This window comes from Oncorhynchus nerka, linkage group LG26 (assembly GCF_034236695.1).
Source record: "Oncorhynchus nerka isolate Pitt River linkage group LG26, Oner_Uvic_2.0, whole genome shotgun sequence".
Lineage (NCBI taxonomy): Eukaryota > Metazoa > Chordata > Actinopteri > Salmoniformes > Salmonidae > Oncorhynchus > Oncorhynchus nerka.
Window position 1 is genome coordinate 9,118,270 of NC_088421.1, and position 16,602 is coordinate 9,134,871.

The 16,602-nt window shown below is 41.8% G+C and overlaps 1 protein-coding gene across 1 annotated transcript in view; it reads left to right on the plus strand.

Moving 5' to 3' along the window:
• The window catches only part of stx1b (syntaxin 1B), a 59,159-nt gene extending 47,081 nt beyond the window's left edge, over positions 1–12,078 (plus strand). Inside the window, exons 5-10 of the mRNA XM_029635664.2 lie at positions 711–784; positions 6,827–6,935; positions 8,483–8,556; positions 8,842–8,979; positions 10,434–10,544; positions 11,111–12,078. Coding sequence (XP_029491524.1) covers positions 711–784; positions 6,827–6,935; positions 8,483–8,556; positions 8,842–8,979; positions 10,434–10,544; positions 11,111–11,191 — 587 coding nt within the window. The 3' untranslated portion in view covers positions 11,192–12,078. The remainder of the gene's footprint in view (positions 1–710; positions 785–6,826; positions 6,936–8,482; positions 8,557–8,841; positions 8,980–10,433; positions 10,545–11,110) is intronic.
• Positions 12,079–16,602: the final 4,524 nt, after the last annotated feature.

Consider the following 16,602-nt stretch of genomic DNA (forward strand, 5'->3'; position numbering starts at 1 on the left):
ATTGGGTGTAAAATAAACCCACAATCCATAGTGAATTCAGGCTGTAACACAACAAAATGTGGAATAACTCAAGGGGTGTGAATACTTTCTGAAGGTACTGTATATTTATAATCCCTTTATCCAAACTGATTATTCATTTACCTAGGTCTTATCAATAGCCCTTATCAATTTATGAATTACAGTGCATGGAGATTGGTGTTATTTCTATCGTAAAGTAGATATTTTTTCCACTTGGAACCGACAGGTTGCTCGACCTTATTAATGATTTCCTTGCATGTAAAGGTGGCAGAATTATAAGGGAATTAAGTCAAGGTCAGAATATATGCTTAGAGGGAAAAGTACATGAAAAGGGAATTAAGTTCCATTTATGCCATAACTCGGTTCTGAATTCCCTCTATCAGTTTTGGTACTGTATTAAGTAAAATTAAGTATTAAGTACCCATTAAGTAAAATACCTCTCTATCTGTTGTAAAACAGCATACTTTTATCATTAGGCCTGGGTCTATTTGTAATTGTAGCATTAGCACATTGCCCATGACATACTAATTGCTCCACCCAAGATGGCGAAAAGTTAGCATATTAGCACGCTAGCTATATTACCTGACTGTGATGGGGAGGTAATTGACTGAAGTTCAGTGGAAGATGGGCAATCTCTTTTCCGTTTGGCGGTTCCATTGTTTATTTCTCACAATTTCTTGCCTCTTTCCCAGCAATCGAGCAGAGCATTGAGCAGGAGGAGGGGCTGAACAGATCATCTGCAGACCTGCGAATTCGTAAGACACAGGTGAGTCACTCGCTCGTATTTTCTGCACATCCACTGAGGAGATGCCAAGTACCAAAAATGTGTTGATCAAACATAAAGCTGCTGGTGTATCATAAAGACAGAGAATACACGGCTTCACCACAACTTTAGCCTTCTGCCAACTACACTTTGCAGACCTGGCTTTGAAAAAGAAACGAAAACAAATACTGTTTGAATACAAGTCTGGATTTAAAGCCATATTGTTATTGTACCATGTGGCCTGATGCCTACCCATAACACCACTACTTAGGCCTAGAGTATAAATCTTCATATAGTAGGAGACTTAAGGGATACCTCTATGAAGCGGGAATTCCTAAGGCCTTCATGACCATGGACTGTCATGCACCACTGAACGTAAACGCTCATTGACATCCCTTTATCTTTTGACATGATAGAAAAGATGTTAAATTGATCATGTCATTTCAATGACTGATGAACTAAGTGATTATGTAGCACATAAGAAAGGCCCTATGAAAGATATATTCAAATGTACTTTTAATGTACTTTTAACAACTTGGCATATATCAAGTGTTTTAGAGTCGAAATGTGATTGATTACAGAATGTAATGATTAAAGATTAGGATAAATGTTCCACTGGCTTGGGGTAGGTTCTCCCGCTTAGGTTGTAACCTGTTCTCGAATTAACCGGTGATGGTGAATGAAGCTTCATTCTCAGATAAAGATTCATTCGGTTTTGACGTCTGTATGAGGACTAATTATCTTTCACATAGAAACACATTTAAAAGCCTTTGTTTAGAGTGACACAAAAACCAAAAGGTATATTCTTTGGATATGAAGTGAAATTATGATGGCCCCACATTCTCTGAATGGAATTGTGAAAGACTGTCAAACTGCTCAATGACAAACAGTTATCAGTTGTGGCAGGAGGGAGAGTCCTTTTTACCTTTTACTGTGGTGGGCTAAATCAGGGTCACATAGAGTGTTTCTTGGTAGTTTAAACAAATCTACTTTGAAACCAAATTATACACCTCACACACACATGTTCTGGGCTTTAAAAAAAGAAGACACCTGTACCCTGTCAGATATAGAGTTGAAATGTATTCAATTTTGAGTTTGCACCCTAAAATTACACATTTTATATACTGAACAAAAATATAGGCCCAGCCAAGGGGGAGCCAATTCCACCCGCTTGGGAGCCAGGCCCAGCCAATCAGAATGAGTTCTTCCCCATAAAAGGGCTTTATCACAGACAGGAATACTCCTCAGTTCCCATGCCCCTCCCCTCAGATGATCCCGCTTGTGTAGGACCCAAATGTGGAGGTCCTGGGCTGGCGTGATTACATGTGGTCTGCAGTTGAGACCATGTGTTGAGACCATGTGTCTCTGTCCGAATATAAACAATGCAGCTATTCCCTCCGCAAGGCTATTAAACAAGCTAAGCGTCAGTACAGAGACAAAGTGGAATCTCAATTCAATGGCTCAGACACAAGAGGCATGTGGCAGGGTCTACAGTCAATCACGGACTACAAGAAGAAAACCAGCCCAGTCACGGACCAGGATGTCTTGCTCCCAGGCAGACTAAATAACTTTTTTGCCCGCTTTGAGGACAATACAGTGCCACTGACACGGCCTGCAACGAAAACATGCGGTCTCTCCTTCACTACAGCCGAGGTGAGTAAGACATTTAAACGTGTTAACCCTCGCAAGGCTGCAGGCCCAGACGGCATCCCCAGCCGCGCCCTCAGAGCATGCGCAGACCAGCTGGCCGGTGTGTTTACGGACATATTCAATCAATCCCTATACCAGTCTGCTGTTCCCACATGCTTCAAGAGGGCCACCATTGTTCCTGTTCCCAAGAAAGCTAAGGTAACTGAGCTAAACGACTACCGCCCCGTAGCACTCACTTCCGTCATCATGAAGTGCTTTGAGAGACTAGTCAAGGACCATATCACCTCCACCCTACCTGACACCCTAGACCCACTCCAATTTGCTTACCGCCCAAATAGGTCCACAGACGATGCAATCTCAACCACACTGCCCTAACCCACCTGGACAAAAGGAATACCTATGTGAGAATGCTGTTCATCGACTACAGCTCGGCATTCAACACCATAGTACCCTCCAAGCTCGTCATCAAGCTCGAGACCCTGGGTCTCGACCCCGCCCTGTGCAACTGTGTACTGGACTTCCTGACGGGCCGCCCCCAGGTGGTGAGGGTAGGCAACAACATCTCCTCCCCGCTGATCCTCAACACGGGGGCCCCACAAGGGTGCGTTCTGAGCCCTCTCCTGTACTCCCTGTTCACCCACGACTGCGTGGCCACGCACGCCTCCAACTCAATCATCAAGTTTGCGGACGACACAACAGTGGTAGGCTTGATTACCAACAACGAGGAGACGGCCTACAGGGACGAGGTGAGGGCCCTCGGAGTGTGGTGTCAGGAAAATAACCTCACACTCAACGTCAACAAAACTAAGGAGATGATTGTGGACTTCAGGAAACAGCAGAGGGAACACCCCCCTATCCACATCGATGGAACAGTAGTGGAGAGGGTAGCAAGTTTTAAGTTCCTCGGCATACACATCACAGACAAACTGAATTGGTCCACTCACACTGGCAGCGTCGTGAAGAAGGCGCAGCAGCGCCTCTTCAACCTCAGGAGGCTGAAGAAATTCGGCTTGTCACCAAAAGCACTCACAAACTTCTACAGATGCACAATCGAGAGCATCCTGGCGGGCTGTATCACCGCCTGGTACGGCAACTGCTCCGCCCTCAACCGTAAGGCTCTCCAGAGGGTAGTGAGGTCCGCACAACGCATCACCGGGGGCAAACTACCTGCCCTCCAGGACACCTACACCACCCGATGTTACAGGAAGGCCATAAAGATCATCAAGGACATCAACCACCCGAACCACTGCCTGTTCACCCCGCTATCATCCAGAAGGCGAGGTCAGTACAGGTGCATCAAAGCTGGGACCGAGAGACTGAAAAACAGCTTCTATCTCAAGGCCATCAGACTGTTAAACAGCCACCACTAACATTGAGTGGCTGCTGCCAACACACTGTCATTGACACTGACCCAACTCCAGCTTTAATAATGGGAATTGATGGGAAATGATGTAAATATATCACTAGCCACTTTAAACAATGCTACCTTATATAATGTTACTTACCCTACATTATTCATCTCATATGCATACGTATATACTGTACTCTAGATCATCGACTGCATCCTTATGTCACTAGCCACTTTAACTATGCCACTTTGTTTACTTTGTCTACATACTCATCTCATATGTATATACTGTACTCGATACCATCTACTGTATGCTGCTCTGTACCATCACTCATTCATATATCCTTATGTACATATTCCTTATCCCCTTACACTGTGTATAAGACAGTAGTTTTGGAATTGTTAGTTAGATTACTTGTTGGTTATCACTGCATTGTCTGAACTAGAAGCACAAGCATTTCGCTACACTCGCATTAACATCCGCTAACCATGTGTATGTGACAAATAAAATTTGATTTTGATTTTTTTTTTTGATTTTTGATTTTGGTTAGACATACTGCCCAATTCTCTAAAACGACGTGGTAGAGCAATGAACATTGAATTCTCTAGCAACAGCTCTGGTGGACATTCCTGCAGTCATCATGACAATTGCACGCTCCCTCAAAACTTGAGATATCTGTGGCATTGTGTTGTGTGACAAAACTGCACATTTTAGGGTGGCCTTTTATTGTCTCCAGCACAATGTGCACCTGTGTAACGACCATGCTGTTGAATCAGCTTCTTAATATGTCACACCTGTCAGGTGGATGGGTTAAATGCTACAATGCTCACTAACAGGGGTGTAAACAAACATTTTAGAGAAATCAACTTTTTGTTGCGTATTGAATTTCGAGGATCTTTTATTTCAGCTCATGAAACATGGGACCAACACTTTGCATGTTGCGTTTATATTTTTGCTCCGTGGACATCACAGAAGACTGAACTATAACAAAACCGTTTGACATAGAAACACCATGGAATGATGAATGAATGAAAAATAGTGTTAACATATCACCCACGAGGCCACTAGTCATTTGACTGCTGGAAAGGGCTGTGGGACCTTTGAATAAGCCGCACCACTGCCCTGCAGTGTGAAAAGGTGGTATAACAAGGAGCGACACAGCAAAACTACCCAACATTATTCACATACAGTGGGGTCTGAAATGATTGACACCCTTGATAAAGATGAGCAAAAATGACTGTATGAAAAAAATAATTCAAATACTAAGCTGTACTGTGTGGTCAAAACATTTGGAGAATATGTTATTTTATACTAATACAATTGCTCTAAACGGTAAGGGTTAAAATGATTGACACCCCCTAAAGATTCTTATAAATAAAGTCGTCAAAAGTTTAGTATTTGGTCCAATATTCTTAGCATGCAATTTCTACATCAAACGTGTGACTCTAGAAACTTGTTGGATGCATTTGTAGTTCCGTTTGGTTGTGTTTCAGATCATTTTGTGCCCGATAGAAATGAATGGTAAATAATGTATTGTGTCATTTTGGACTCACTTTTATTATAAATAAGAATAGAGTATGTTTCTAAACACTTCTTCATTAATGTGGATGCTACCATGATTATGGATAATCCTGAATGAAGTGGGAATAATGATGAGCGAGAAAGTCACAGAAGGTCAAAAATCATACCAATAGCAGAGGAGTATAAGATTCTTGACCCTCTGTGACATCATTAATTCACGATTCATTCAGGATTATCCATAATGTAGTCATTGTGTGCTAGGAATATGGGACCATATAATACATTTTGACTGCTATATTTATAAGAATCTTTAGGCGTCTCAATAGTTTGGACCCCTATCTTTTTGAGAAAAAAAGAATGTTACTTGTTCAACAAAGTCATCTCTTTCTCTGAGCAATTGGATTAGTATAAAATAATATAATTCCCCCTATTTTTGAGCATATAATATAGTTCAGTATTTGAATTATTATGAAGGAGTGTCAATCATTTCAGACCCCACAGTATGCCAATACAAGTACAATGGCAAAGGTGACATTTCCCATATCAGATCACATGAACAACTCTAGATACTCAGTATAGCCAACGTAAACGTTCAATCAAGCTGTGCTCTGAAATGTGCCTTTTTCAAAACAACACCACTTTCTTTTAAACCACCCAAATGTTTATTCATTTGAAATTCAGATCATCTCACTGTGAACCAATGTTCTTCAGAGGTGGCCAGAAAGGACATCTGTCATTGTAGGCTCTTGACTCTCTCAACCACCTGATCCTCTGACTCACTGCCACTAATCCAGCCCCTCTTTCATCCTCACCATAGCTACACTTAGAAAAAACGGGTTCCAAAAGGGTTCTTCGGCTGTCCCATTAGGATAGCCCTTTTTGGTTTGAGGTAGAACCCTTTTTTGTTCCAGGTAGAACTATTTTGGGTTCCTTGTAGAACCGTTTGTGTAAAGGGTTCTACCCGAAACCAAAAAGGGTTCTTCAGAGAGTTCTACTATGGGGGCAACCGAAATAACCCGTTTAGGTTCTAGATAGCACCTTTTTTCTAAGAGTGTACCTTGCCCTTATTCTCTGCCTTGCATTGTTAGTGGGTTATTCAGGCACGCGGAGAAGGAGACACTGCTGGGCTGAATCTCAGGCCTTCCCCCCAGCACACAGAATTGAGCCATCCTTGCTTTGACCCCTGCCTGTATTATTTTCGGCAGTAATTCAACGCACAAGGCTCAGTGATACTCAAGGATCCCCTCTGGTGGTCGGAACATTCAACTGCCACTGTCATTGACTTTGCAGCATCAGCAAAATCTCTAACGCAGCAGCCATTATTTGAATGGAGGTGCATGTGTGCATACATATGAAGGCGTTTCTGCCATTTCCATCAAGGCTAAGATTGATCTGCACTGCAAATGGCCAATTAGGCATCATCACAGTATCAGATGGTGTTGATCGACCTTATTTGGGATTTTCTTTTCTCCAGTGGCCACTCCCTAACCCCCTCCCATCTGTTCTCCCCGTGTCTGTCCATTAGCATTCGACGCTGTCACGCAAGTTTGTAGAGGTGATGACCGAGTACAACACCACGCAGTCCAAATACAGGGACCGCTGCAAGGACCGTATCCAGAGACAGCTGGAGATCAGTGAGTATCTGTAGCCCACCACCATCATAGGGCACAGTTAATACACCACTGACATTAGATACTATACTCTATATCAGGGATCATCAACGAGTTTCAGCCACGGGACGATTTTCTGTTGAGCGGATGGTCGGGGGGCCGGAACATAATTACAAATCATTTGTGGGACTGCAGATTGATCTCCTGAAGCCCAAACGGATCATTTCAAGCCTTGCTTACACTTGTATACAATCACGTGTTTCTCTATTATGCGTGGGAATATTTGGGAAGAGATTTCTTCAATTAAAATGAATTTGAGCTGATTTCCTGGTGTTTTTACAGTCTTTTATATCCAACAATTATTTAATTTTTTATGTCAACTTTTTTGGGGGGTGGGGAGGGGGGCAGAAAAATTGGGGGGCCAAATGATTCCACCCACGGGCCGAATTCGGTCCGTGGGCCACCAGTTGGGGAACCCTGCGCTTTATAGTATCTATGTATGGAGATACTATACAAGTACAGTTCATAGTGAATAGAACCATACACAGACATTACAGTATATTGACATTATCAACATAGATTCTCTCTTTTAAGGTGGGTTAGGCCTAGACTTAGTTTAGCATTCTTTGTCAATTACTTTGTTAAAATGGCTGCACAAATACAACACACTTGATTGGTTGATTGATTTAGTGATTGGTAATAAATCAACAAGACTAATGCCATACACACACATGCTGACAGCAGACAGGGTAACACCGACTGATAAGGAGGTACGTTAGTATCTTACACAAGAAATAGCCAGAGTTCTTACTAAATATACACTGGTACCCAACAGCGCAGACACAAAAATGGGCTTTGCAGACGTAAGGATATTTTCAAGGCAGCCCCACTGACCTTCATATGAGACAGACTGGAATTCACAGACAGTGAGTATCCTTTTAATACTGAAGTACACAGATCCAGACACTGGCAAGTGTTTCATACACAACTCACAGCCATAGTGACATCTGAGATCCAGACATCAACCAATATTATGCACAGACACAGTATTTTTCAAAGACTGGGACAGACTTAACAGAATAAATGCATTTGAAGTTTATTGAGACGATACTTGGTAGACAAGGGATTTGAATGGCCACATATTAGCCAATGATAATTTGTATAGTCATGCAGATTGCAAAAACAGAAGACTTTCCTTCATTGTAATTCAGCACATTTGATTTAAAAGCTGTATTTCCTTTCATATTATTTCATTTTGAGTCATATTTGTAGGATACCTTAGAGCTTTAAATTGATCTAGATGATTCTAGACATCTGGTTAGAGATACATGCTCTTTTTTAATTACTGCCCAGAATCTGTGCTGTGCTTCAAATTGGCACTAAAACGGTAGAAATGTGTTGATTTAAATAACTAAACTGTAAGTGCATCAGGCAAAGCATTATGATAATTTGTTGGCAATATATTCCATTGTGTGTGTGTGTGTGTGTGTGTGTGTGTGTGTGTGTGTGTGTGTGTGTGTGTGTGTGTGTGTGTGTGTGTGTGTGTGTGTGTGTGTGTGTGTGCTCGGCAGCTGGGAGAACAACCACCAACGAGGAGCTGGAGGATATGCTGGAGAGTGGCAAGCTTGCCATTTTCACCGATGATGTGAGTACAACACCTGAGCCTGGCCATTCCCCATGGCAGACATATATCCACAGTGAAGGCATGGGGACCACAGGCACTAATAACCTGTGTGGTTAGTCATGGCTAACTCGCTACATCTGTCACGTTTGCATTCAATAAACTACTGCTACGTTGACTATTATTAGTCCTGATATGATTTTTAACAGAAGAAGAATGTTGATTATTACAGGTGGCAAAAGAACACATCGAATCCTCTTCTCTCCTCATCCTCGGTCTCCTTCTCAACCCTCTGTTTTGGGTCCTTAGATCAAGATGGACTCTCAGATAGACAAGCAGGCTCTGAATGAGATTGAGACCCGACACACCGAGATCATCAAGCTGGAGAACAGCATCCGTGAGCTGCACGACATGTTTGTGGACATGGCCATGCTGGTCGAGAGCCAGGTAAAGTTTTGTTTTTATTGGAAATGTTTTTAAAAGACGAATGAATCAATAAAAGCCCAGTTTTATGCCATTAGCCTTACGTTGAGAACAGAATGGATTTGAATCGGCCTTGAATCGGAGTCCTTTTTGTGATGTTAAAATGAAAACATCGAAGCAATCTGTGTTTCTTCAAACTGAGTCTTACATCTTTCATAATGAAATCCGTCCAACTGTGATTTGGTTTTTGCCACGATTGACTGAGAACGGGGCAGATATTTGGAGCTGAGAGTTGAACATAGGACATTTAGCCTCAGGCGTGTGGGTTCACAGGCATATTTGAGTAATTGTGCTTTGAGACTGGAGAAGTGTTGCATGCAGTGCCCTGTTATTATTATATGTTTAGATTGAGACTGGGAGTAAACACACTGTTGCCTAGACTAGTTCCACACCAATGAGAAATGCTGTGTAGCCATTCAGATAAGCTCAGGCTACAACGGTAGCCTTTTTGCATCCTGATTTCATCAGTGTAGCCAGCTCTCTGCTGCTAGTGTTCAGTTATCTCAAATAATGGGTTCTTACAGTACTTACTTACTTTACTTACTTAAGTTGAAATGGTATAGCAAAGACTTGCACTTTAAAAATGCATTACAAAATACCTCACATGAATACTTGTTTTGTCTTAAATGTGTTGGTAACATGCTACAGTTTATTCCCCAAATTATCACAACTTAATTAGGTTACATTTTCAAATATTTTCACATTTACAGAACATTTGTTAATATTACATAGAATCTCGATATGTGAGATACAATATGAGAATATTATGTTCGCAATTTTGATTCTCACTGTGAAGAAATGACCGTTGACATCCAATAAGAGCCTATGAATCTCATCAGGACGACCTAAATTAGAAAATTGCTTCTGGGTAACAGGGAAATATGGTTTCTAAGTTTAGCTCACGCACTGTCAACCGTTTGTGAGTTGGATTATTTCATCCAAACTGCAATAGGGAGGAAAAACGCTTTTGAGTGACAATTCTTCTCTTTCTCTGGTGGCTTTTCCTCATGGACAATATGCAATTGTGTATGATGAATAAACATAGGTACTTAGCTACGCTCATCTCATTTCTATATCAATACTGTTGTTTCCTCTGGCAACATTATGCAGCACACAATGTTAAAAATCCATCCGTTAGATGGAAGACAACATGTAGACGATAAGTGGCTTCATCAATATCACGTACAGTACTTTGTAACGAGAATAGAAATGAATAGAAAACAGCTGATATTTGTGCTAGAAGCTTTGTTTGGATTCGAAAGAACAGAAATACGATCCCACACTTGAGCCTTAAAAAAAATATGGGGCGGAAACATGTGCATACAATGTGGTTGAGGCTAACTTTTCAAGTGGTAATAGACAAGGTATTCCCCTCACTCCGCTTGCATTTTGACGACGGTGCTTTTTGCTGTTTACAGGGAGAGATGATTGACAGAATTGAGTACAACGTGGAACACTCCGTGGACTTTGTGGAGCGGGCGGTGTCTGACACCAAGAAGGCTGTCAAATACCAGAGCCAGGCTCGCAAGGTAAGTCACAGGCTCTCCATATAACAGGGCTAACGCATATATTGTGTATACGCATATAGTCTTCCACATGTTTGATCACTGTTACGTTGTTGTAACCCACATCCCCCACCTACATGAGGATGTATACATACTGTACATTCTAATATACATACTATACCTATGCCATCATATAAACACACAGACACGCATACTAAAATAGGCACAGCATCCTCCTACAGTCAATCATATCATAAAAGGTTCATGCCCACCACCCCCTCATAACTATATTATTAAAGAGTATACACACACACACTCTCACACACACACTCAAATAATAATAATATCCACCACCTCTTCATGTACAGCACATTCCCCCCTCAGTCACACAGTACCTCAGTGATTACCAAGCGACCAACCTCCACAGACACATGATAGGTTGGGGTACAATGTACATACTAATGTGTTGTATAGATAAATGATATTGTCCCTTACCGTAAAACTGTCCCGTAGCATGTATACAATCACAAGTCTCCCTGTGTCTTGCTAACACCATCACCGCCTTGTCCCCCCCCCCCCCCCACATGCAGAAGAAGCTCATGATCATCGTCTGCTGTACTATTTTGGGAGTCGTCTTGGCATCCACTATCGGCGGATACCTGGGCTTTTAATGACGACAACGACGAAAGGCGGCCACAAGAGTAAAAAAAAACACACAGAGAGAAAAATATCATATACAATATCAGATAAGGAAAATGTTCTAAAAGGGGTGGACAAAAAAACTAAACCGACATTATAGCTGACTAAAAACATAACATATACAAAAAAAGAGGGTACAAATAAACAAACAATTTGCAATGTACATGTAAATGTATTGAACATAAGAAACAGCACATGGGTTAGCTACCTGGAAAGAAAATTGACGTAAAACATTTTCTTTTTTTACATTTCTTTCCTTTTGGGGGGGGGGGGGTCTCCAGGACAGTGCCAATGACTGCTAAATTGTGTGTTGTTCCAGCAAAGGTAGTTTACTTGGATGCGATTTTAGAACATAATGCACAAAATTGGAGACGGATTAGGATGATCGGTGTTCCTTATTTCATAGATACAATAATCACGTTTCGTTGGGAGAGACTGACTTTGGTTTTGTTTGAACCGTGACTTTTAAGAGACTTCTCATGGGTTGATTATTCCTGTCAATCACGTAAATCAGCCAGGCAAATTAGTGTAGTCAACTTGAGTAACCCGGCAATAGGCTAACCAAATCTCCTAGATAGGCAACAATGTCTTTACTTCGACCAATAGGGACAAGAGCTTAAACCCATGGAGCTGTTACAACGGCAGATGAAAGGCCCTGGCTGACAGACAGATGGAGGCGTGTCCTTTAGGGCGTGGCACTGCAGTAGCAGGTTTGAAAAACAACTGACAGTTTGCAGGTGCTCCATCTAGGCCCTTCTCTGCTCTTATCCATACAGTAGGAGCTTGGAGAGAGGAACGTCTCCGGGCCTTCAGCTAATTCCATATGCCTGCGGCAGAAACCAAATTCAGAGAGAGATTAGATAGGTAAGACGGGGGGTAAACCGACGGTCGAACTATGCAGTTTTGACAAAGAAAGCCGACCAGTTCGAGTTTTCCCAAGGATGTTAAGAGAGAACAGACAGAAGGGGGGGGGGGGGGGGATGATATTATAAAAGGTTGCAAGATACACCAGAGAGGGAAGGAAGAAAGGGAGGTAAAAAGAAAGAGAGACCTGTAGCCGTCATGCCTGTTCTACAGATTAGGAACGCATTAAAAAAGTAAATATGAAAATTGAACAACGTAATCTTAAAACTTGAAATGCTGGCGAGCCCTGGTGTCGAGTCTCATGTCTTGCTTTGGAAGTGGTTAGTTCTACTGTGGTCGTGTAGTGTGTGACGTGTCCTGTGACAAATAGTCTGGCCTCATATTTCCTTTATGGACCTTCAGCTATATTTTGCATTTTGCCGTTTGCTTTACTTTATTTTCAAAGATACAAAAACATATAAGCAAATGGGTGAATGGAACACGTTTGTGTGCCCCTCTTGTGAAATTGTATTTTTTACTAAGCAAAGATATAATCTTAAAAAAACACGCAACTATAGAATCTATTCATAAAACATGTTAGGTATTAATAACTTAGCAATCGGTCGGTCATGTTGAGTTTTTACGGAACCTATTCCACCCTCTGCTTGAGTTGTTTGGGTGCTATTTCATGAAGATGGGCGTTTCCCTCTTAATAGCCCATTGATGGTGCTGAACTATTACCAGTTCAGATTAGCAAGGTTAGGAGAGAATACTGTGCTCTATGATTGCACATTCTACAAATGAATGCCATTTGAATTCAGGCTAAGAACAGATATGAATGCTGCTACATTTATCTGAAAGAGACAGCTCCACCTTGCCAAGGAAATATGCATGGCAACGTGACACGGATGTCACAGTGACTCTGTTGAAGCCAGCACTGTAATGTTGCAGATTAAGATCCAATCGCGGGAGTAACTGAATCAAAATCATGACTCGTGAGCCTTGCCCTCAAAGTCCCAATTCCCTGGCTTGCGTTGACGGTGTTGGCCCCCGACTGGATGAACTAAATCGTTCCGACTGTTTGGGGTCACCTTCATGGAATAGTGTCCCGGTGTAGTTCATATGACAAGGCCTTACCCCCTGTGATCTAGATTGGACATGGACCTAATCCGTATGGAGAATATATTCTACGATCAATAGATGTTGACAAAGCAACAACTTTGTTGCTGGTGTATTGATTTGATTTGAATATAGTCCATTTAAAGATGAACCCAATTATCCTTTGACGTTAGCTTCCTATATGTAGGAACGTCATAGAATATAAGTTGTGGCCCAGCGGTTAAGAGCGTTGGGCCAGTGACTGAAAGGGTTGCTGGTTCGAAAACCTGAGCTGACGAGGTGAACAATCTGTTTATGTGCCCTTGAGCATGGCACTTAACCCTAACACGCCTGTACTACGCTCTGGATAAGAGTGTCTGTTAAATGTGTGCCCAAACAGACTATGCTAGTTACCGCAACATGAACCCGTTTTTTCTTGTAATTGATACTTTGACTGTATATGTAATAATTGTAAGGAAAAAACAATGTTGTCAAATGTTTTCGGGAAAATCCTAATTTTGTGTTGAAAATGTCCTTAATATTGTATATTCAAAGGGAGGAACCAGCTCTCAGTTTTCTGAACTTGGATTTTAAGATGGAAATGTAGCTAAATTCAACATTTCCAAATGCCAAAAGTGACTCTGTTCAGTGTAAAACCAAAGGCGCATGATTTTACTTCATGAGTGCCCCAACACAGAGAATCACGTTAGATTAACCTTCTGACACAGAATTGTCTATTAATGCAAATCTCACAGGACATTGGATAGGATATTTCAGAGTTAGCATACCTAATTCATCTTACCTATTGGCTGCCGCAAAATCAATACACACCTAGCCACCCTTTTACAGTTACATGGTCATTCCCCTGTCATTGTCATCAGCAAGGAACATAATTTTCTAAGTCACTGGTTTCTTGGTGAATTTCTAAGTCAAGTGGTGGTCATCCCTGACTGACTGTCATTGAACTGCCTCTGTTGTTGTCCAAACTTTACACTATAGTAACTACATTAAAGTTATGGTCCACTTTCAGCCCGGTGGCCAACCAAATCATGGCCCCTTCAAGTGCTAGGTAGTAGTTAGCTGATGCTTTGTGCTCAACTCTGCCATATCCTCATAAGGACAATACTTGCAATAAAATAGGAAGCTTAAACCTTAAATGAAATGTTCAGTCATTTCACATATCCATGCAAACGGCTCTTTGGTTCTGAGTGTGAAACAGTGGCCTTTGATAGTGGGCTGTCCTTACAGAATGGGAGTTTGCGTTGCTGACTTTTTTTCATGAACAACCACATAACCTTGGGAAATTGGCGCTGACTTACACCTTGGAACACAGTGAGCAAGAAACAACAAAAAATGGCCTCTATTTAAACATGATTTAACTTCAGGACTAACCCATGTCACTGTTTTCTACGTGCATACCGGTAACCACTTTTGAGTTCTGTACAATCTCGATCACCACGAGACGTGATATTTCAGTCCCACCATGACTTAAAGGCTCTTATATTACTTTGGTGAGCCTCAAGTCCAATGTGTATCTTTCCATGGCAAGAATGTCTCACTGCAGCAAGAGATATTGAGGGCATAGGCATGGCGAACGGGAAATCTAGGTTCGTTCGACCAACATCTCCACCCACAGATCCAGGAGGAAATCTGACTGTAGTCCTCAAGTCATTCCCAGGACTGGCCAGCATGTTATTTTTAAAGCTTCTGTGTATTTAATTGTCCAACCACTTACATGTACAGTTAAAATGGGGTTATATTGATGTCGTTGTTGTTTTTTAAAAGGAATATGGCTAGGGAACCCTTATTCTTATTAAGGCATGCAACTATCGGCTTTGTGAGTTTGCATGGTGATTTCTGCTCTCAATCATGTGCGCACTTTACACTCTCAAGAAAACACTGTCTATCACGTTCACGGTTTATTTATCGATCGATTATTTATATTTACTCACTGGGTACGGGGTGAGGGGTTGTAGTTATATCGCTGCTGGTGTCTGTTTTATCGCAAGTCTACAGAGACACCATATTGACAGTGGTACGTCCAGAGGGGTGATCTACGTATGTACGAGTGTGTGTAAACGTCCGGGTATTGTTTGGTGCAAAATGTCGTCCCTCCCTTCCTCCAGAGTACTGTAGTGTGCGGTTTTCCCCCACCATGGCAGAACCCCTAGTAGTAATTCTGAGACATTCCATCCTGTACCCCTCTTTCTCTCCCATAGCATCTATCCCACTGTGCTTCATGTGCTTCTATGGTGGCGTATGCGTCCTTTGTGAGGAAACGTTAATCGTGAGTCTTTAAGCTGCGACTGCAACTTGTGAGCCCCTAGGCCTTGTGTGCATGCCCCTCGTCCCTGGCAACAACAACAAAAAAAGATGGTGCGTGTGTGTGTTTGTGTGTGAGCATGAACGTTTGTTTGTGTACAGTATGTGTGTGCACGTCTGCGATCGACGCAGACCACTCTGAGCACGCGACTAGGTGTAAGGGCTGTTCGGGTTCAGCAGGTCCATGGGTTGTAGCTGTTGAGCTCCAGTTTTATGTTGAAAACAACAACAACAAGAAAAGACACTATTTATATACGTTACCAAATTCAAACCAAAGCATTTTGCCCCACGTGTTCTCAGTCACCTGATCAAAGAGCACAAAGAAAGTCAAGTTTACAAAAAAAATGCTTATAATATAATATAATAATAGTAATCTATAGTTATCATCCAGATTATCCCCCCCCCCTTCAAATCATTGTATGTTGTTCTGTCAGCTACTTGATTCAAACTTCTGAGTTGACTTGTTGAAAAGACTTCACAAGTTGTCCTTTAATCATCTGTAGTTTGTAGTCTTCGTGGTTGTAATAGTGAGAAGAGGTGCATAGTCATATGATGTACGCGGAGTCCTCTTACACGCGAGTCCAAAGGAGACAACAGTGGCGATTATTATTTGGTGAGATACATATCCCTATCCAAATGTCTGTGTAGTCTATACACCTGTCTTTATGCACGCAATATCTACATGGTTTTTTGTTATGGCCTCTTTAACACCCAATTCAACGCTGACTTGCTTTGCTTTCTCTGTGCTGGCAACACACCTGAACTGAGCGTTCACCAGATCCACTTTGGTGAATATAAAGGGCACTGACCTGGAAGAACCAAAAGTATTCTGTTTTTATTCCTGTATTGTTTTGAAATGAAAATATGTATCGGGTGTGTGTGCGGAACATCGGAATGACCTCCGAACGTAGTGAGCATAGAGGAAGCATTCTGTAAATGAGTGGAGAATGAATGACGGTAATGGCCTGGCCTGTCCAGCTTCTGTCAGTGCAAAGCCTTATCAGTGCAACCAATGGAAAGGAAAACCTCTTCTGGAAAGGGTTTGAATATGGTCTTGAACTGCAAATATAACCAGTTGGATCTTTCAAAAGGAAATATCTGTTTTATATTATCATGGTTC